The sequence below is a fragment of the Aquarana catesbeiana genome, linkage group LG11 (genome assembly GCF_042186555.1).
Source record: "Aquarana catesbeiana isolate 2022-GZ linkage group LG11, ASM4218655v1, whole genome shotgun sequence".
NCBI lineage: Eukaryota > Metazoa > Chordata > Amphibia > Anura > Ranidae > Aquarana > Aquarana catesbeiana.
Window position 1 is genome coordinate 261586629 of NC_133334.1, and position 22873 is coordinate 261609501.

At 43.3% G+C, this 22873-nt stretch overlaps 1 protein-coding gene and 1 non-coding gene across 3 annotated transcripts in view; both read right to left on the reverse strand.

The window, feature by feature from the left end:
• Positions 1-22873, reverse strand: part of USP10 (ubiquitin specific peptidase 10) — a 102367-nt gene that overhangs the window by 57597 nt on the left and 21897 nt on the right. For both annotated transcript variants that reach the window (XM_073605761.1, XM_073605760.1), the window contains exon 2: positions 319-387. In XM_073605761.1, coding sequence (XP_073461862.1) covers positions 319-387 — 69 coding nt within the window. The remainder of the gene's footprint in view (positions 1-318; positions 388-22873) is intronic.
• On the reverse strand, positions 663-770 carry LOC141113083 (U6 spliceosomal RNA). The gene has a single exon (XR_012236714.1). It is a non-coding gene; the product is annotated as a U6 spliceosomal RNA (small nuclear RNA).

Sequence of the window (22873 nt, forward strand, 5' to 3'; positions counted from 1 at the left end):
GCTTATAATAAGGATCTCCTAAACCATGTCAGCTATGTCAGCTGTGTGCGGGCGCCGCTGCAACCGCTTCGTTCTAAGGTATTTCATAATGAGCTGGTATGGGATGCATAACTTGGCTTTACAACCTCTAAGTTGCCGTAACAATCTATTTAAATATTAGCACAGTGTCTCTTTAAAATTTCCACACTCCCTCTAGTGGCTGCAGTTGGTATCCAACACAAGCCTGAAGCGAGGCCAAGGCCAGAGAGCGCAGATGAATGGCTCCTTCTCCCTCTAGAGCACAACGTTCCCCCTCGGCACGCTTTACAGATCACTTACCTCGACTGTACAGCGAGCGCTGACAAAGAACTGCTTGAATTCATCATCGCTGAACTCCCCAAAAATATACTGGAAAGAAAAAAAGAAAAAAAACAGAGCAAATGAAAGACTGAAGATAAAATGAGCGAGAAGACAAAACTCCAACAGTTCTATTGGTAAATTCTCAGCACGGAGATGGAAGCTAAAATCTTTTATTGAACTACTCAAGTACAGTACCAGTCCGTTTTACCCCTTTATTACCACCCCATTACGCAGTTCTCAGCGCTGTGATAGTTTGAATGACAATTACGCCATCATGTGACACTACCAAAAGGGATTTTATATAACTTAGAGACCAGCAGAGCTTTCTTTTAGTGTGATTAACCACTGGGATTTTCTGCCTTGCGCAGGGGTCATGCTCATCTTCTCTATTGTTCCAATTTTTGTATATGTCCTGCCCCCGAACCGAGGACAACCACTGCGATTTTGTATTACTAAAGAAGAAGAAAAAAAAAACACCTTTTGGAGAGAAAAAACAAAAACAAAAAAAAAAAATTTAAATAAAATACATTTTCTGACTACCTGCTGCATTTCTTGAGGTCCTAAAAAGCCCCCAAAATGGTTTACTTTGACACGTAGCGCATACAGTGCAGCCGTCAGTTTGCAGGGGTCAGGACTATGTAATGCACAGAACAGCTTGCAGATTTTGGTGCTCAGGAGTTACTGCCCCCTATGGCGGTCATGAGGAGAGTTCCCCTTTAAATGATTGTGATAAGTGGTGTCCCAGCCCCTCCCCCAACAACCTTGGTGGTCAGAGGGAGCCGCGTTACATTCAATACCTTATTTTAGGACTAGTGATGTCATCACCGGGTCTCTGTGCTTCTCTATGCAATGAAGGCAAGATCGTGGCTGGTGGGAGGAGCCACCAGGGTGCTGTATTCCCCCCCCCCAAAAATCGTGAGATTGAGAGGAATCGCCTTCCCCCCCCCCCCCCCCAACATTGGGAGGAATCGTCCCCCCCCAACATTGGGAGGAATCGTCCCCCCCCAACATTGGGAGGAATCGTCCCCCCCCAACATTGGGAGGAATCGTCCCCCCCCAACATTGGGAGGAATCGTCCCCCCCCAACATTGGGAGGAATCGTCCCCCGCCAACATTGGGAGGAATCGTCCCCCGCCAACATTGGGAGGAATCGTCCCCCGCCAACATTGGGAGGAATCGTCCCCCCCCAACATTGGGAGGAATCGTCCCCCCCCAACATTGGGAGGAATCGTCCCCCGCCAACATTGGGAGGAATCGTCCCCCGCCAACATTGGGAGGAATCGTCCCCCGCCAACATTGGGAGGAATCGTCCCCCCCCAACATTGGGAGGAATCGTCCCCCGCCAACATTGGGAGGAATCGTCCCCCCCCAACATTGGGAGGAATCGTCCCCCGCCAACATTGGGAGGAATCGTCCCCCGCCAACATTGGGAGGAATCGTGCCCGCCCCAACATCGGTGTCACTGGACCCCATTGTTGGCATCACCGGGAGGCACTGTGCCCCATTGTCGATGTCATTGGTAGGAGTTGTACCCCATCGTTGGTGTCATTGCAAGAAATTGTGCCCTTCATTGGTGTCAGTAAATAAAATGGTGCTATAAAGGGCCCCATAAAAGCAAGCAAAGGGCCACAAATCAGGCACCCGCACCACAGATTGGAGACCACTGGACTAGATGATGCTGGACGTCCTCCAGCCAGGAAATGAGGCTCTGACTTGCTGCAGCTTTTAATGCACATTGCGAGAAGCTCACAGTGTGCGGAGAGATCAGAGGAAGCCATTTCAGGTGTGCAAGACTCAAATCTCCACTGAGTGGGGCAGTGTCACCATTGAATATTGGTGTCACCAGATTCCGACTACTATTGTATTAGAGAGCGAAAAATAGGTTCAGGCGAGTCTTCTGAATCTGAATCATATTAATGGAATTTCAATCCGGATTAAACTGGAATCAAAAGGTAAGAGAGAGGTATCCAAACATTTATTTATTTTTTTTAAACGATAGAAGATCCATTATTGGATTCCTTGCAGACATTCTCACCTTTCCCCCCTTCACTCATGAATGACTCAACTCAAATTACGGGAGCAAAGGTCTCCGCACCCCCCCCCCTCCCCCACCCCCGGAGTTCACATCTCCGCAGCAGAGCAGCTTTTGTACAGAAACAACTTTGTTCTGCACAATGTGGACTAATCCCGAGATTGGCTGCGCGCTCCGAGCCCGGCGGAGAAAAGTGCAGGCCCAGCATGTGGAACTCTTTGTACGTGAAACACGGAGATTGCTGAAACGGCATTAGTGTGACAAATGAATGTAATCCACGGGCCCGGAGCCAGCAAATCCTATTACAACACACACAGATCTCCCCCTCCGGCTGCTGTTACACACGGCGGCCACAGAGACCCGCCACGTCCAATGTACCACCGAGACAGGTCATTGGACAGTTACTCGGGTGCAAAAGATTTAATTTGGGGGGGGGGGGGGGCACTTCAGCCGGACACCTTGTGACTTGATACAAAGTACATTCTGATCATGGGGGGAGGGGAGACTGAGGAAATGTTTCCTCCTGCCTGCAGCAGACTATCGACATCATCTGAGCCTAGGCAAAAAAAAAAAAGGGCACCCACTGAAGCTTGTAACTGTCAGCTTTGCAATGCCTCCTGGGACTTGTAGTTCTGCAACACCTGGAGGGCCACAGGTTGAGCACCCGTTCTATAGGGCAGCGATTCTCAAACTGTGTGCCGTGTGAGATTTGCAGGTGTGCCGTGGGAGTTTTGAAAAATATTTAAAATTGCTGGCGTCTTGAAACCATGAACATATCGAAAAAATGTATGGTAAATCAACGCCACAAAAGTTAAAAAAAAAAAAAAAAGTAACACACACACACATATATATATATATATATATATATATATATATATATATATATATATATATATATGAGATAGAGAGATAGAGAGATAGAGAGATATCTATCTATCGAGATATCTATCTATCTATCGAGATATCTATCTATCTATCGAGATATCTATCTCGATAGATATCTCGATAGATAAATAGATATCTCGATAGATATCTCGATAGATAGATATCTATATATATTATATAGAGAGAGATATCTATATATGTACATATACATATATATATATATATATATATATATATATATATATATATATATATATATATATATATATATACACTGCAATCTCTGTCAGTCTATCATTCATTGGTTCCTTTCGTAATGCGTGACTTGTGCGAGATCTCGGGAGAACTCGATCACTCCACTTAGATTATAATAATAGAGATTGTTCCATTCCAACTTTGATGCTTATAGATAAAGTTTGTTCATTGTTTAGCGATAAGAGAAATATCCAAATCAAGTCTGGAACTCTGAAAGAGAAACTGGTAAAATGAAAAGCAAGGTAGCAAGAGAAAAGTACAAAGAAGATTAAAAAAATCACTTCAAATCTGATTTGCTCTGGAAAGCAGGCACATCCTTCACATTAAATATATATGTAAAAATAAATAAAGTTCTAAACCACAAAAGTTGTTAAAATCTTTTCAGGTGTGCCATTTTTTTTTTTTTTTTTTTTTTAGATCTTTTTGGTGCGCCGCAAGATTAAAAAAAAAAAAAAAAAAAAAAAAAAAAGCTTGAGAAACACCTGCTCTAGGGGCCTCTGCTCTTAAAAAAAATTATTTTGCATTTTAATATGTTCTCCCTGTGCCTGTGTTGGTTTCCTCCGGGTACTCCGGTTTTCTCCCACACTCCAAAGACATGCTGGTAGGTTAATTGGCTCCTGTCTAAATTGGCCCCCAGTATGTGTATGAATGTTAGCTCCCTTTCACACTAGGGCGGGAGCGGAGTAGGCGGTAAAACTGCGCTATTTTTAGCGACGCTTTTCGGCCGCTAGCGGGGCGGTTTTAACCCCCGGCTAGCAGCCGAAAAAGGGTTAAAACCGCCCGCAAAGTGCAACTGCAGCGGCGCTGTGCCTGCGTTATAGCCACGCTGCCCTATTGATTTCAATGGGCAGGTGCGGTTTAGGAGTGGTGTATACACCGCTCCGAAGATGCTGCTTGCAGGAGTTTTTCTGCAAGCGCACCGCTCCAGTGTGAAAGCACACAGCAGCGGCTGTTTCAGGGCGCTTTGAAGTCGCTATTTTTAGCAGTCGCTATTTTTAGCGCTGTAGCGCCTGCAAAGCGCCCCAGTGTGAAAGGGGCCTTAGAAGCTCCTTGAGGGCAGGGACTGATGTGAATCTACAAAGTGCTGTGTAAATTGATGGCGCTATACAAGTACCTGTAATAAATATTTGTGCGGGGGGGTCGAAGTTGTCTTTTTTTTTGATAAAAGTTTTTTTGCAGGTAGGTGAGGAATGTCGGGATTGGCCCGGACTGGAAGGAGTGTACTTTCTTCACTTTGAGCGCACAACTAAAACCCAGACGGACGTTCTAACTCTTCTCCGCTCCACCCAAAAAGATGTTTAATTCTTTAGTCTCTGGCCATCCACATGTGTGACGTTTATCCCGATCTGGTCACATGTTATCAAACATATGCCGTGTCAAAGTCCTGTTACCTGCAGTCGGGGCCCAAAGAAGCTGAATCAGCAGTTCCCATCTGACCTCAGCCGTGTGGTTTGGGGGGTATATATAACCATGGCCAGGGCTGAACTATACACCAGTTCCTATCTACTTCCCACACACACACATAAATGTGCTGAACATGTTCAATGGGATGGGATTGGGGGAGGGGGGGGGGGGGGGGGGGTTGGGTTGGGGTAGGAGTGAGTGATAAGGGAAATATTCAGCAGTTTAACACACCCAGGCAGTGCACACCTCTGAGAAGACAAAAGACCGCACTCCATGGCTGACAATGAGAACAAATATCAGACACTTCAATCAGCGGGACACAAGCAGGCAAGTACAAAGGACTCCATCAATGGCCATTATTTCACGGCCTGTACTGGGAGGCAGCGAGCACACGCTTTCAAAAAGAACCTGAGCTTTGCAGGGCAAAGGGAGGCCTCGTTTAATTGTTTCCACCAACCCCCCCCTCCCCCCCCGTTGATTCTCTTTTTACCCAATAAATCGGACCACCAGCTTTCCTTTGCATCTTGTACAGGATCCTCTCCTGGACTGAAATGGCTTACTCCGATTTAACTGCACACTGCGAGCGTCTCACAATGTACATTAGAAGCTGCAGCAAGTCAGAGAGAGCCCCGCCATTTCCTGGCTGGAGGACGTCCAGCATCATCTAGGCCGGTGGTCTCCAATCTGTTGTATTTATGCGCTGCGTCGCAGTACACAGTGGAACGTACCCTGTTGAAGTATTTGTTTTTTTGTATAGTTTGTTCCAAAATAAAGTATACATTTTCAATCAAAAAGTGGTCTCCGACCTGATTTGTGGCCCTTTGCTTGCTTTTATGGGGCCCTTATAGCACCATTTTATTTACTGACACCAACGAAGGGCACAATTTCTCGCAATGACACCAACAATGGGGTACAATTCCTACCAATGACAATCGACAATGGGGCACAGTTCCTCCCGGTGATGCCAACAATGGGGTCCAGTGACAACGGGGGGGGGGGGGGGGGGGGGGCACAATTCCTTGGCACCCCAGATGTTTTGGAACTACATTTCCCATGATGATCATGCACTCTGCAGTGTAGTTGAGCATCATGGGAAATGTAGTTACAAAACATCTGGGGGTGCCGAGGTTCGCCATCACTGATCTAGGCCTTTCCTCCCCAGCCCGACTGTCCCTGGCCCTCCCCTTCATTCATTAACCACCTCCCGCCTGCCATATAAGTAAAATGACGGGTCCAAGGTGCCTCTCCAAAACTGGAGACCCAGTGATGAGACTATGCAATGGAAACAGAAGTTTATTTAATAAATTGATTAGGAAGTGGACTGTGGTGACAAACCAGGAAAGCAAAATATAAAATTTCCACTTTACGAAAAAAAAAAAAAAAAAAACAACACACACGCCTGTGTCAGGTTGGAATCGGGCCAGGGACTCTCTCCCCATCCCGAGGTCACATTCCCTACTGTGTTCCGTTCTGGCACCCAGCATAGCATCATGGGAGGAACTGCAAACTCACATGCTCACTCCCATACATCAATTTGATACTGGGTGTGGACAACAAGCCGTACTGGGGGGGTCAAAGTGGTCTAGATAAAGAATTTAAAAAGTGTATATTATATTAATAAATAAATATAAATATATATATATATACACACACACACACACACACACACACACACACACACATACATACATATACACACACACACTGGAGCTGCACAATTCTGGATAAAATGAGTCAATTTTTTTTGCTTAGAAAAAAAAAAAAAAAAAAAAAATCATGATTCTCGGCGTAAGATCTTTCACATTATGCAAAAAATTGAATTGGGCTAACTTTACTGTTTACCACCCCCCCCAAAAAAAAAAAATTAATGTGCCTAAAAAAAAAAAATATATTTGGAAATTATTTTTTTTTTTACTCACCTCTGAATGGCTGTTGCTAGGGGGTCCCTCGTAGTCTTCCTCCTTCAGTGCCTGGGCTGGTGACATCACTTCCCCTCCGCGCAGGAAGGGCTCAGCTCTGCTCCCTCCCTCCTGTCAATCATCTGGGACACATTACAGGTCCCAGACGACTACGCGGGCCCACAGTTGCAATGCCGGTGCCGCCGAACGGAGGGGGGAGATGAACGGGGCTTCGTTCCCCCACATTGCTGGACCCTGGGACAGGTAAGTGTCCAATTATTAAAAGTCAGCAGCAGTATTTGTAGCTGCTGACTTTTAATTTTTTTTTTTTTTTTTAATGGGAACTCCTCTTTAAACTGTCCTCATTTGCAGACAGAAGTACATCCCCCTTGAATTCTAAAAGAACCAAATGATACAATGTTTCTTTCTTTCTCTCAGCACTGAGCAATGTTGTGATAAACTTTGCTGGCTGCCTTTTTTTTATGACAGCTGTCTGCACTCATTACAGGAATAGTGGAAATGCTGGATTAAGACAGTGGGGGGGGGGGGGGGTGAATCGAGATTGGGATTTTTTTAACGATTAATCATGCAGCTCCCGCTTGCTTTGCCAGAAATCCAGTGAGCTCCAATCTTCCTTTGGGCTGACAATGCTATTTTTGCGGCATTGAAAAGCTCAACAATGTTGTCCAATCTGCCTGCTGGGATACAGAACCCCACCTCCTCTGCGCCGCATACAATGATTTCTTTCCCAGAAAAGCTTGCCAACAAACTGGGGGGGGGGGGGGGTTACTAAAAGTGGTGCACACTAAATCTGGTGCAGCTCTGCATAGTAACCAGTTTTCAAGTTTTATTGCCAAAAGGATAAGTTCACCTTTTGTAACATGTTACATCCATATTCAGGGTGTAACATGTAACAAATGGACTGGCTCCTGCACCCCCCTAACCTATGAATGAAAAACGACAAGTCCCAACAGCCTTAGTGGCTGTCGGCTTGAAGTTCTCAATGAACTAACCATACACTGTGGAGCACTGCGGTAGTTCACCGAGTTTCCAGTCAGATTGTATCTGCTTACCCGTACAATATACAATGCTTTAGACCCTCTAAAGCAGGGATATGCAATTAGCAGACATCCAGCTGTTGCAAAACTACAACTCCCATCATGCCTCTGCCTCTGGGTGTCATGCTTGTGGCTGTCGGTGTCTTGCTATGCCTCATGGGACTTGTAGCTCTGTAACAGCTGAAGGGCCACTAATTGCATATCCCTGCTTTACAGGGTCCAGAAACAAAAAAAAAAAAAAAAAAAATATTAAATGCACATTTTTTTTACCTTCGTAAAACATGCTAAAAATGCGACGTGTCTCTACGCTGAGATGTGAATGCAGACTAACACCAGGGTTACATTATTAACCACTTCAGCCCCAGAAGAATTTACCCCCTTAATGACCAGAGCATTTTTTGCGATACGGCACTGCGTCGCTTTAACCGACAATTGCGCGGTCGTGCGACGTTGCACCAAAACAAAATTGATGTTTTTTTTCCCACAAATAGAGCTTTCTTTTGGTGTTATTTGATCACCTCTGCGGTTTTTCTTTTGTGCTATAAACAAAAAAAGACCGACAATTTTGAAAAAAAAACAAAAAACAAAAAACTTTTTACTTTATGCTATAATAAATATCCCCCAAAAATATATATTAAAAAAAAAAAACAAAAAAAAAAAAAAAACAAAAACACATAAATAAAATTTCTTCTTCAGTTTAGGCCGATATGTATTCTACATTTTTTTTTTTTTTAACCAAAAATAAGATTGCAATAAGCGTATATTGATTGGTTTGTGCAAAAGTTATAGCGTCCACAAAATAGGGGAAAAATATATGTCATTTTTAATTTTTCTTAATTAATAATGGTGGTGATCTGCGCTTTTTATCGTGACTGCGACATTGAGGCGGACAAATCTGACACTATTTTGGGACCACTGACATTTTTACAGCGATCAGAGCTAAAAATAGCCATTGATTTCTGTATAGCTAAAAATAGCCATTGATTACTGTATAAATGTCACTGGCAGGGAAGGGGTTAAACACTAGGGGGGCGATCAAGGGGTTAAATGTGTTCCCTCTCTGTGTTCTAATTGTAGGGGAGGATGGGCTCACTAGAACATGACAGATCACTGGGAGCAGTAGATCCCTGTCATGTCACTAGGCAGAACAGGGAAATGCCTTGTTAACATCTCTCCATTCTGCCTCTCCGTGTTATGATCGCGGGCCACCGGCGTACATCGAGTCCGTGGGACCGCGCTGCCAGCGACGTGCGTGCGCCCCCTAGCCTGCGATGACGTACGGGTACGCCCAATTGCACAGCCGTGCCATTCTGACGACGTACATTCTCATGCAGTGGTCGGCAAGCGGGATTAAAACGTGAACAATTATGGAATTTTTCTACCCAATCAGCAGTTTTTAGGAAGAACCGTTTGTAAAAAAAAAAAAAAAAAAAAAAAAGGATAAAAACGTCAAAAAAAAAAAAAAAATCTCATTTATAATTTAAAAACTAACTCCAGACTTGGAATACGGCAGTATGAATGGAAGGACGCCAACATAAGAGCGAGTCGCCAATGGAGATCCCTTGGAGCGTCGTGCCAGGTGAACGCACCCCACTGGTGAGGGTCCAGGATTGACATCACTGGAGATCTGATCTTCATCCAGGTAAAGACATTTCCTAAGGCCAGCCATACATGGGTTCAAATCTCAACGGGTTCAGCAGGAAACTTGCCCGAGGTTGGAACCGTTAATCGGCAGGCTGAATGTACCGCGTTGATCGATACCAAGACGGCTACGGCTTCTCTCGGCGGGGATGGCATCCCGCCAGCGCTGATGGAGGAATCGTGCAAATTACTTTCCTGCAAACTGTGGCTGCAGGAAAGAAACGTGCAAAGTCTACGGCCAGCCAAAGGCTCCCTGTACAAATACAATGTGAGGATCTACAAGCCCTGAGAGGGATAAGAAATGCTAAAGCTTATTCCAATAATCTGCACTTCGGAGGCAGAAAGTGATCGATTCGCAGGATTGCCCCTCCATTCCACATGAATCATTGTGACTTGGAATTCTAATACGGGATGTTCTCATTAAACAGACAGTTCATCTGAAGCCAAACTTTTCTTTCTTTTCCCAGTTTTTTGGCATCTGAACATTTTCTTCCATCTCTTGGGGATTTAATAGGAGAGAGGTGCTGAGTTCCTGGGTCTGTACACCTGCTGTGCCCATTATGAGGGGTTCCCACCATCCCTGTGCCAAGTTCCCGGGTCTGTACACTCGCTGTGCCCATTATGAGGGGTTCCCCCCATCCCTGTGCTGTGTTTCTGGGTCTGTACACCCGCTGTGCCCATTATGAGTGGTACCCCCCATCCCTGTGCCAAGTTCCCGGGTCTGTACACCCTCTGTGCCCATTATGAGGGTTTCCCACCATCCCTGTGCCAAGTTCCCGGGTCTGTACACCCTCTGTGCCCATTATGAGGGTTTCCCCCCATCCCTGTGCCAAGTTCCCGGGTCTGTACACCCTCTGTGCCCATTATGAGGGTTTCCCACCATCCCTGTGCCAAGTTCCCGGGTCTGTACACCCTCTGTGCCCATTATGAGGGTTCTCACCATTCAGGCATCCACTCATCAAGGCATTTTGGAATTTGCATAACTCCTCCCAAAAGCCGGCCCACTGCTTGTATCACAACTGAGAACTCTGAAGAGGAGTACTGAGGTCGGGGGGCTGGGATGGTTTCAGAAAGCCATGTACAGCCCCCTGCCGGCTCCTCCCACCAGCCCTGATCTGCATTACACAGAGATCCTGCGATGACATCACTGGGTCCAAAATACAGAATGGAATGAAAACAGCTTTTATATTTAAAATATCTCATTAACATGTTAAGGAGGGTGGAGGGAGGAACCAGTTAAAAAAAAAAAAAAAACATAAGGAAATTAAACTTCTGCTGTAACAAGATGAATTATCTGAGCTACAATGACAGAGCGATCGTTCTTTTCCTCCATCGGGCTTCCTGTAGACTGACACATTTGTACAGCACATGGAAGTCGAATTTCACAAGTACAGTGAAGGCGGGAAAACGTTCGCACATCCCTGACAACTGTTCCTGTGACTCTGCGATTACACAGAGATCCAACCAAACCACGCCACAGATTCTGGGCCGATTAAACGATACGTTTTATTTGAAAGAAAAAAATAAATAAATGAAAAAAACAAAAACAAAACGCACATATATTTTTGCAGTTAAACAAAAGCGCAATTATTTTCTTCACAGGAGTCTGCAGAGCATATCACCAGTAATAAGTAACCGGTAACATCCCCTGAAAATGGCGTTTTCAGCATTTTGCCAAGAAAGAAAAGGTGCCAATACCATGCTTATGGTGTTTTCATAGGTCATGTGACTCAAAAAAAAAAAAAAAACCGCATCAAAAACGTAACACGGGTGTGGTAATGATGCGTTCTTAACCACTTAAGGACCGGGCTTATTTTTCAAACTTGTTTACAAGTTAAAAACAGTTTTGTTTTTTTTTTTTGCTAGAAAATTACCTGGAACCCCCCAAACATTATTTTTTTTGTCAGACACACTAGACTCCAGAGAATAAAATGGTGGTCGTTGCAATACTTTGTCACACCGTATTTGCGCAGCGGTCTTACAAACGCATTTTTTTTGGGGGAAAAAAAAATACACTTTTTAAAATTAAAAAATAAAAAAAAAAAAGTAAAAAAAGATAGCCAATTTTTTTTTTTATATATTGTGAAAGATAATGTTATGCCAAGCACATTGATACCCAACAGGTCATGCTTAAAAATTGCGCCCATTCGTGGAATGGCATCAAACTTTGACCCCTTAAAAATCTCCATAGGCGATGTTTAAAAATTTCTTCAAGTTACCAGTTGAGTTAGAGGAGATCTTTTGCTAGAATTATTGTTCTCGCTCCAACGATGTGTGGTTTGAACACAGCGTTTACATATGCGGGCACGACTTACATATGCGTTCGCTTCTGCGTGCGAGCTTGGAGGGACGGGGCGCTTTAAATTTATTTTACTTTATTTTTACACTGTCCCTTTAAAAAAAAAAAAAAAAAATTTTTGGATCACTTTTATTCCTATTACCAGGAATGTAACAAAAAAATATGAGAGGACCCCTAATGTGAGATCTGGGGTCAAAAAGATCAGATCTCATATTTACACTAAAATGCAAAAAAAAATAAAAATAATAATAAAAAAAAAAAGTCCCTTTAAGGCCGTTGGGAGGAAGTGACATTTGACGTCGCTTCCGTCATCCAACGTCACTCGGTGCTTCAGAGGGGAAAGGATCGGATCGTCTCCGCCACTACCGACGGCTCCGGTAAACGGCGAAGACGACCGGAATGTGGCGGGAAAGGAGGTGGGCACCTCTCCCGCCGCCTTAAAAGTGATCTTGCGGCGAATCCGCCATGGAGACCACTTATCTGAAAGCGAACCTCCCGCCGTTTAACAACATATCGGGGTTATGGCAACGGTATTCAACGTCAAAGTACCGACGTTAGGGCGGTCCCCAGAAGTGGTTAATGCATTTCAACATTTTTTTTTTTTTTTTAACTGACCAAAAATGCAGAATTTTAACACCACAATGGTAGAACAACGGACCACTGTGAAGACATAGAATTTAAAGGGATGCATGTTTCTTGAGCTTTTCTTGTGCTAAAGGAGCAGATAATAGCTGACAATAAATTCATATTCTTTCAGGATGGATTAAAAGTTGAACGTGGGTTTCTCCGCATCCAATTCGCATGTCAGGAGACTGTGACTGGCTCTCTATGGAGGCGGGTCACATAGTTACAGGACAAGCTGTGGGGCGAATTGCACAGGAGGAGTCTTGTGCGCCTTCTGGTCCGTATCGGACCCGAAACGTTGAACGTTGCTCTATACGGCAGTGTGAGTGAGCCAAGCCCGAAATTCATGATATTAAAATTAAAAGTCGAATATAAAAGCTATATATAAAAATCAGGGTGGAGGAAAATCAAAATAAATTGAAAAAAATACAAATTTTTATTTTCTTTTATTTTTATCAAAATGTATTTTAATAAAATGCTTTTGGAGTAAAAATCTATCTTGGGGATAGTTTTCTATTTAACCACTTCAACCCCGAAAGGATTTACCCCCTTCCTGACCAGGCCATTTTTTGCAATACGGCACTGCACCACTTTAACCGACCATTGTATCCAAATGAAAATTCATGTCCTTTTTTTCCCCACAAATAGTGCTTTCTTTTGGTGGTATTTGGTCACCTCTGAGGTTTTTTATTTGTTGCGCTATAAACAAAACAAAGCAACAAAAAAAAGCGCGATAATTATGGGGGAACAAAAAAAATTTATATTTATATATATATATATATATATATATATATATATATATATATATATATATATATATATATATATATATATATATATATATATATACACTGTATTTATTGGCGTATAACACTCACTCTTTCACCATGAAAATCGGGTGAAAATAGCGTGTGCGTGTTATATGCCAATACTTTAATTTTAGCTGCCTCGGAGGGGACAGGGAGGGGGACGGGACGAGCACCTTCAGATTACAAACAGTGAGAATCTCATGTTTACTTGGCGTCCTCTGTAATAGGAAGTCCTGTCTCCTGGGCCGCCATTTGACCACTGTTCTGTCTATCATAGGAGATTCTCACTGTATGTAATCTGTTGGCGCTTGTCCCGCCCCCCTCCCTGTCCCCTCTAGGCTGCAGATGGGCATCGATCAGGCTGCAATGATGGCAGGGGTGAGGCTGCTGCATTGATGGCAATGGTGAGGCTGCATTGATGGCACTTGTGAGGCTGCAGATGGGCATTGATCAGGCTGCATTGATGGCAATGGTGAGGCTGCAGATGGGCATTGACCCTTATTTTGCTTCAAAGTTCCTTATTAAAAATGTAATTTTTTTTCCTGAAACTTCCCTCTTAAAATGAATGTGCGTGTTATACGCCGATAAATACGGTATATATATATATTTTTTTTTTTTTGCTATAACAAACATCCCAAAAAAAAAAAAAAAAAAAAAATGTAAAAAAGACAAATTTTTCCTTAGATTATTCTTCAAACCTAGTGCTGAACTGAGCTCTACACCACTGAAAAGGACCCATCATAACCGGAATGAATCTTTTCTCCTGTGGTCAGTATAAAGCGCAGCCATAATCTGCGTGTTACATAAACAGCTAATTAGCACAATAAAGCCGGTTCTGACAACTCTGGCTGGGAGGCAACTTTGGACATATCAAGATTAGAATCCGGCAAGCTTCCCCCTGGGAAAAAACAAAGCCAGCAACGACATGTGAAACGATCGGCCAAAACCTATTACCTCCGTCTGATCCGGAGAATGCCGGATGCAAAAGTCTTGTATTAAAAAGTAGCTCTAAAACGTAACATCTTCTCTTTGCTTTTTATATTTATGAATCCTATTAACCCCTTTCCGACCGCCCAACGCGAGTTCAGTGGCAAAAGTGTGAGCTTTAAAGTGGTTGTAAAGGCTCGATTTTTTTTTTTTTTTTTTTTTACCTTTGTGTATTATATGGGTAAATCTAGGTTCACATCTAGGCAGTTGAGGTTGATGTGCTTTTCAGGCATGTTTTGAGTTTTTAAACCTGCATTTTTTTTAAATGCATTTTCATGCGTTTTGCAGGTTTTTTTTTTTGTTCCCTTTAAAAACACTGTAATTAGCTGGTTACTATGGAGTGGGGCTGGGAAGTCGTCCCGCTGCGTCCTTACCAACTGATGAGGCATCAGCTGTCCGCTGACTAAAAAAAAAAAAAAAAAAAAAAAAAAAAAAAGAAGGAGGAATTGACAGCAAAAAATAAACTAGGGAAAAAAAAAAAAAAAACACGGCGTGGGGTCCTCCCCCAAATCCACAGCAGGCCCTTCAGGCTATGTACCCCATACGCATTCTAAACTTATTAAAGGAGGGCTTCCAGATTCCGATAAGCCAGGGATCCTCAAACTACGGCCCCCCAGCTGTTGCAGAACTACACGTCCCATGATGCATTGTAAAGCTCTGATATTCACAGACATGACTGGGCATGATGGGAATTGTAGTTCCTGAACTGGAGGGCCGTAGTTTGAAGACCCCTGCGATAAGCCCTCCGCCTGCAAACCCCACAACCAATGTCCAGGGTTGTGTGGAAGAGGCCCTTGTCCCTATCAACATGGGGACAAGGTGCTCTAGGGTGGGGGTGGGGCTGCTATGGTTTAGGAGGGGGGGGGGGGAGGCGGCCCCCTCCCCCCCCTTCATGACCTGCCAGGCTGTATGCTCGGATAAGGCGAGTGATAAGTAAGCATGTCCACTGAGCACCTTCTTTGGATTGATGTTTGTCACGTTCGCTTGATTTTATGGACTTTCAAAAAATTGTTTTGATTTTACTTCTGGATGTGCCGCCATTCTTCTTAGATGGGATTCCACATGCTCAGATAAGGGTCTGGTATTGATTTGGGGGGAGGACGACCATTTTTTTTTAACATTAAGCTGATGACTGATCGTTTTTTAAAGCAGAGTTCTGTCTATTTTTTTTTTTTTTTTTAAAGTCAGCAGCTACAAATACTGAAGCTGCTGACTTTTAAAATAAGGACACTCACCTGTCCAGGGCGCTCGTGATGTCGGCATCCAAAGCCAACCCGTCCCACCGCTTTTGGGTGGAGGCGCCGCCATCTTCGGTAAGGGAATCAGGAAGTAAAGCCCTGCGGGGGGGGGGGGGGGGGGGAAGGCGCTGGAAGTGGCGTAGATAGCCACAGGTGGCTCGGGTATCTATGCCCGGAAGTGGGAGCAAAAAACCTGTATTAGACAAGTATCTGCTCCCCCCTCCCCACTGAAAGGTGCCAGATGTGACACCGGAGGGGGGGGTTGGGGGTGATTCCGAAAAGGGGAAGTTCCATTTTTGGGTGGAACTCTGCTTTAAGGCAACTAGCTATACAGGTTTTAAAGGGAAAAAAACACATAAAAAAAAAAAAAAAAAACGCAACACTTGACTCCATTGAAGTCTATCACATGCAAAATGCAATCTGCTGCAGGAACAAAGTCCCCGATCCTTTCCAAAAAACGAACCACCCGCAAAACTCATAGATGTGAACGTGTACCATGGAAAACCATGTTAAATGGACTGTAGTGCATTTCTGCAAAAAGGAAAAACGCACAAAAAAAGTGCACAGGTGTGAACGTAGGGTAAGTAAGGCCTCATTCAGACAGGCAGTGACACCTGTTGTGGGCTTCAGATGGGCACAGTCAGGGGCCGCTCACCTGCACCGGCCGGTCCCAACAAATACCTGCATGTAGTCGCATAAACAAGCCGCTGCTGCGGGTGTCGGCACCTGACTGCATAGGCCCAAAAGTGCTTTTTACCATCCCCCAAAACAAAAGGACTTAACCCTTGCAGTCCAGGCACAGCCCCACCACAAAAGGAAAGGTTTTTACTTTCACCAGAGTTAAAGTAGAATTATAGCTAAAGCTTTATTTTTTACTTTTTGATAGACTAAGGGAGGGTTATAACCCCGGTCCGAATTTTTTTTTTTTTTTTTGCCATCTGTGTCCCATTTCAGAGACTTCCCTTCACTTCCTGTCCCAAAGTCAAACAGGAAGTGAGGGGAAATCCCTGCAAATTAAAAAGAAATTCTTGGGAACCCCCAGGTTTTATTTATGCATCAAAACTTTTATCCTATTAAAAAAAAAGAAAAAAAAAAAAAACGGTTTGCTGTAACTGATTATAAAGTGTGAGTTGGAGTTTGGCATCAATTTGTTAGTGTATCTAAATCTGCCAATACATTTAACACTCACCCCCAGACTGACAATGCTGCTGTCCAAAAGGTGCCCCCTATGCCCATTTATCTAGAGTGGAGGGGGGCGCTTCATTATAAATGGTGCGTTACCGGTCAGATTTACCAGCTGAAGACACAGGGAACAAAAAGCCAAAAGAAAACAAATGCAGCCCCCACATCTAATGATTGGCAAGCTGTGATATATTACGTTTATATATATTATATATTTATATTACGTTTTTTTTGGTTTTGGGTTTAACACTGCAGGGATGAACACGCCTGTTACCACCACCAGGAAAACCCGCCCATTCGGCCATCGCTGGGGTGTTCACGTAGACAGGAAGAGAGCGCAAAGAAGCTGCAGGAGATTAGCAGTATTGAGATGCAACAAAGTATAAAAACAGTATAAAGAAAAAAAAAAAAAAAAAAAAAAAAAAAACCACAACATAGCAATTCTTTACGATACTCAGCGTCTTGGCAAGCCAAACATCCAGTTCAGGTTTTACTTTAGATTGCATTTTTTTTTTTCTAGTTCAACGCTCAACTGCAGCCAAGTTAAAGCACGCCGGCAGCATGGAGGAGGAAGAGAAAAGAAGGTTTCAACAAGTATTGGGCAATCCTTCCCCACGAGTGCAACCCAACGCTGCCAACTACTAAACAAACTGGTTTTCGCAGCAACATAAAAAACTTATTTTATACTTTTTTTTTTTTTTAAATATAAAATGTAATAAAGAAAAAAAAGGCAGTAAATAAAAAAATCTATAAACTTTATTACAGAAATAAGAACAGTGATATGGGGGGGGCGCTCACATGCTTACAACTTCCTGATTACACAAAGCAGCGAGGGTGCCAAGATTAATTACTACTCGCTTCACGTGGCGAGCAACGCAATGCAGAGCAAACCGATGAAGACGGTTGACGGATGTACGCATCATCCCCCGTGATTATTGACCCGGACGCCTCCCTCGTGATGATCAGGGCTAGCCAAATTGTGAAGAGAGCCGCCTATTTATCAATAAAAGCTCCTAGGCCAGCACACTCCGCCCATTACTTTACAGTGCATCATTCAGCATCCTCTCACAATTAATCGTTAACGACCTGCCAATCACCATCTCTATCTATAGATAGATACATACACTATATTACCAAAAGTTTTGGGACATGACCTTTAATGGCATCCCAGTCTTAGTCCGTAGGGTTCAATATTGAGTTGGCCCACCCTTTGCATCTATAACAGCTTCAACTCTTCTGGGAAGGCCGTCCACAATGTTTAGGAGTGTGTCTATGGGAATGTTTGACCATTCTTCCAGAAGCACATTTGATAGGTCAGGCACTGATGTTGGACGAGAAGGCCTGGCTCGCAGTCTGCACTCTAATTCATCCCAAAGGTGTTCTATCAGGTTGAGGTCAGGACTCTGTTCAGGCCAGTCAAGTTCCTCCACCCCAAACTCACTCATCCATGTCCTTATGGACCTTGCTTTTTTTTTTTTTTAAGCAGAGACCCTAGAGAATAAAATGGCGATCGTTGCAGGTGAATGTCCAAAAAGCTGAACGAACAGGAATAAAATACTACAGTGCGTGGGAAGGGTCATCATCAGAAATTCACTATTTATTCTGACGAGGACAGAACAGGATGGTAAAGCCAAAACTCGGAGTTGTCACCAGAACAGAACCACGCCCCCTTCCTGTTGTGCCAGCAGACAGAGAGAAAAAAAAAAAAAAAATGGGAGGAAAATCTCTCTATGGAGACAAATAGATGGGATTTAAAAACAGAACCCCAGCCAAAAACCAAGATAAAAATTAATAGACCATTAAAAAGATAAAAACCGCTTCTGCAGCAATATTCACCTTCAGGGCTGGTTCACACCAGATGCATTTTTATTTTGCATCAAAAACGCATGGACGGTGTTAACATGGATTTGAATGGTCCTGGTTCACACCAGTGCAGTCGATAAGAAAAGAACACGTTGCATTTTATAATCTGCGTGGAACTAGGAGACACACTGTAATGAAAATTTTGGTGCCGAAACGGAAAATTCAGAATACACCTGTCCGAAACCGAAAATAACATTTTTATATAGAATTCTATTATATTCGACTTTTTAAATTAAGATTGTGAATTTAAAATGAATATAAAATTTATTGTGGCATATTATTGGCACCTCCAGCACAAGAAAAGCTCAAGAAAAATGCATCCCTTTGATTTCTATGTATGTCTTCACACTGGTCCGCTGCGCTTCCGTTGTGGAGTTTAAAAAAAATAAAAATGTAAAAAAAATGCACCAAAAAACGCACCTCCCTGTTGAAATGCATTAGAAAACGCACCCCTTTACGGTTTTAAATCACATGACCTATAAAAAAAACAAAAAAAACAAAACACACAACACTATACGCACAGTAATATTGTGGTAAAATGGCGTGCATTTTCGCCATCTTTTTCTCCATTGGCAAAACGCGATAACCCTATTGGCGCAATTTCTCTGCACCTCTACATGGAACATATTTGGAAAGTGGCAAAATGCATCAGAACGCACATGTCCTCAATTGAGGCTTAGAGGCCGCGCTCACATGGGCACCGTCAGGTGGCAGATCCCGGCAGCTGAGGCGTGTTTACAGCGGTATTAAAGCGTTTGTAACCCCCAACATTTCATATGATATGTGCCTCTGCTGTACCATGTACTGGTATGAGAAAGTCTCCTGTTCTCTTTGTATTGCTTCCTGTATGTGAAATCCCTGGTGTTCCTGCTAGTCCCTCTGCTTTCCTATTAAAAAACTGACCACACTAAGCAGGAGAGCACAGCATAGTCAGTTCTCCAGCTGTGCTGGGAGCTCAGCCTGCTCTCCTCCAATGATCAGACTTTTCCTGACACGCCCCTCCGCTGTACAGCCATTCACTGGGAAGCTCAGTGTGCTGCTGCTGCTGCTTCTCCTCCTCCTCCTTCCCCAGCTCTTACGCAGAGAACAGAGGAATATGATCTCATTAAAAAAAATTAAAAAAAAGGGGGGGGGGGGGAGGGAGGGATTTAAATTTTTTTTTATACCTATTCAAAAATGTTTTGCCTTTCATTTCTATTTTAAATTGAATGGGTTTGTTTTACAAGGTGATCGTTTACAATCACTTTAAACCCAAAAGCAAACATTTATTATATTGCAGCTTAGCCATTTTTAGATGTCACGGCTGCGTGTGTTTTACTTTTACCTTTTTACCTGGTGATCCAGCCAGCAAGTCTGCTTTTTAGAGATGCATCAAAATTTCAGTGGCCCAAAACATACCAGCCTGAAAATGTGCGTTTTCGGCATTTTGCAGATGGAGAAACGGGTGCCGATAATGGCGCCAAAATCATTTAAATTCATGATATGAAAGTGATTGTAAAGTAGAGCTGCAGAATTCTGGCTAAAATGAGAATCACGATTTTTTTTTTTTTTTGCTTAGAATAAAAGATCACGATTCTCGGCGCAATGTCCTTTCACATTATACAAAAAAATCTGGGCCAACTTTACTGTTAGTTTTTTTTTTAATTCATTGAAGTGTATTTTTCACCCCCCAAAAAAATGCCTTTGAAAGACTGCTGCGCAAACGCAGAGTGACATAAAAATGTGGCGGCGATCGCCATTTTATTCTCTAGGGTCTCTGCTAAAATTATATATATATATATATATATATATATATATATATATATATATATATATATATATATGTTTAGGGGTTCTAAGTAATTTTCTAGCAAAAAAATACTGATTTTAACTCGTAAGGAACAAGTGTCAGAAAAAGGCCCGGTCTTTCAATGGTTAATCTGACCTCTTTAGCAGACCGAAGTTCATCCCTTTGATCTAAAAGAACCAAACGATACAATGTTTATAGTCATCTTTTATCTCCGTGTATCCATTCAGACACGGCGGCACGGCTCTGCCCCCTCTCTCTCCTAATTGGAGGAGTTTGATTAACAGCAGCGGGAGCCCATGGCGCTGCTGCTGCGTCTCAGCCAATCAGAATGGAGAGTCCTGGACGGCCAAGGGACTAGCGGACATGGCTAGATAGAGATGGGGCTCAGGTAAGTACGGGGGGGGGAGGCTGCTGAACACAGAAGGCTTTTTATCTTAAATGTATAGAATGCAGTAAGATAAAAAAAAAAAAAAAAAAAAAAAAAAAAAAACCTTCTGACTTTACAATCATTTTAATTAAAAAGTTGAATATATATATATATTTTTTTTTGGTTTCAGCAACAACTTTCCATTCGGTGCACCTCTACTGTTGTTCAACAGAAAAACTCTCTTGCATTTAGAGGGATGAGACAAACCATTTAACACTTAAAGGGGTGCTTTCAATGATCAGCTTAATTTATAATAATATAAATATATATATTAATTTATACCAAAAAAAAAAAAGTTTGCTGTAATCGATTAGAAGGTTTAAGCTGGAGTTTGGCTTCAATTTGTTAGTGTATCTAAATCTGCTAATACATCTAACACTCCTCTTCCTCCATGCGGACAATGTTGCTGTCGCAATCTGCCGCCTGTGCTCCTTCATACAGAGTGGGGGCGCTCTAATACAGGAGGTGCCAGAGCCAGTGAAAACAGAGGGCAAAAAAAAATAAAACGAATGCAGCCACCACATCTGATTGGTGAGCTGCAATATATTAAATTTTTGGGTTTTGAATTTATTACCGCTTTAAAAAGTGAATGTAAACCCGATTCATGAAATTTGAGCCGGACACATATCTGTAGCGTTTTCTTATCTCTCTTTAACCTCTTGGCATCCGCGCTACAGCCAAATGACGGCCACAGCGCGGACCTGAATTTCTAGGAGACCGTCATAGGACGTCCTCCCCTTTGCACGCGCCCCCTGCAGGGCACGCGCTGTGATCTCCGAGTCACTGAGACTTGGGTGATCACAGATCCGAGTAAGGGGCCGATCCCAGCCCCATACCAAGTGATCAGCTGTGAGCCAATGACAGCTGATCACGTGATGTAAACAAAAGCTTGGCAATCTTTTTTTTCTCCTCCTTACCAAAAAAAGGCGATCACCGGCTTATCTGCACATCGGTCCCGAAGAGGAAGGAGGCACATCTGCCTCATCTGTGCCCACAATTACCTCCTGCCAGTGCCCACAGTGCCACCTATCAATGCTCACCAGAGGTGCCAATCAGTGCCACCTACCAGTGCCTCATCAGTGCCACCTACCAGTGCCGATCAATGCCCATCATTGGCAAACATCAGTGCCCATCACTGCCACCCATCAGTGCCCATCATTGGCAAACATCAGTGCCCATCACTGCCACCCATCAGTGCCCATCACTGGCAAACATCAGTGCCCATCACTGCCACCCATCAGTGCCCATCACTGCCACCCATCAGTGCCCATCACTGCCACCCATCAGTGCCCATCACTGCCACCCATCAGTGCCCATCACTGCCACCCATCAGTGCCCATCACTGCCACCCATCAGTGCCCATCACTGCCACCCATCAGTGCCCATCGGTGCCCATCAATGAAGGAGAAAAATTACCCGTTTGCAAAATTTTATAACAAAATATAAAAAAAAATGTAATTAAAAAAAAAAAAAAAAAAGTTGTTTTAAATTTTTTTTAACAAAAAATAAAAACCGCAGAGGTGATCAGATACCACCAAAAGAAATCTCTATTTGTGGGAAAAAAATGATAAAAATTTCATTTGGGTACAAAGTTGTATGACCGCGCAATTGTCATTCAAAGTGTGACAGCGCTGAGAGCTGAAAATTGGTCTGGGCAGGAAGGGGGGTTTAAGTGCCCAGTAAGCAAGTGGTTAAAGCACCAAGTCCCGCGGCTTTCTCCTGCTCTGTTCTTCTGTTATCACCCTGATAACTTCTGTCAAGTTTTCTGTCAACTGTGATAAAACCAGCCCGAAATTTGTGTCAGGGCGGGTGCTATAAATAGATTATCAAAGAGCCGGTCCATTCACAGCACAGCTCTGCAAGTCTGCCTATGAGGAGTGGGGGGGGCCTTTCCTCCAATCAGCTATCTCACAGGGTATGGCAAGACTCCCCCTCCCGAAACAGGAAGAGAAGATTCAAACAGGATGTGCACTTACTGAACAGTATATAAAGCTGAAGACAGCAGATATACATGTAAAACTTATATAGGGGTATTGGTTTCATCTCTGTGTATCATCTGAGGCTCTTCACTCCACTTGGTATAGGGGAGAGTTTACATCCACTTTGAGGCTCGGTTCACTCGTCTGCGGGTCTCAGGAATGCA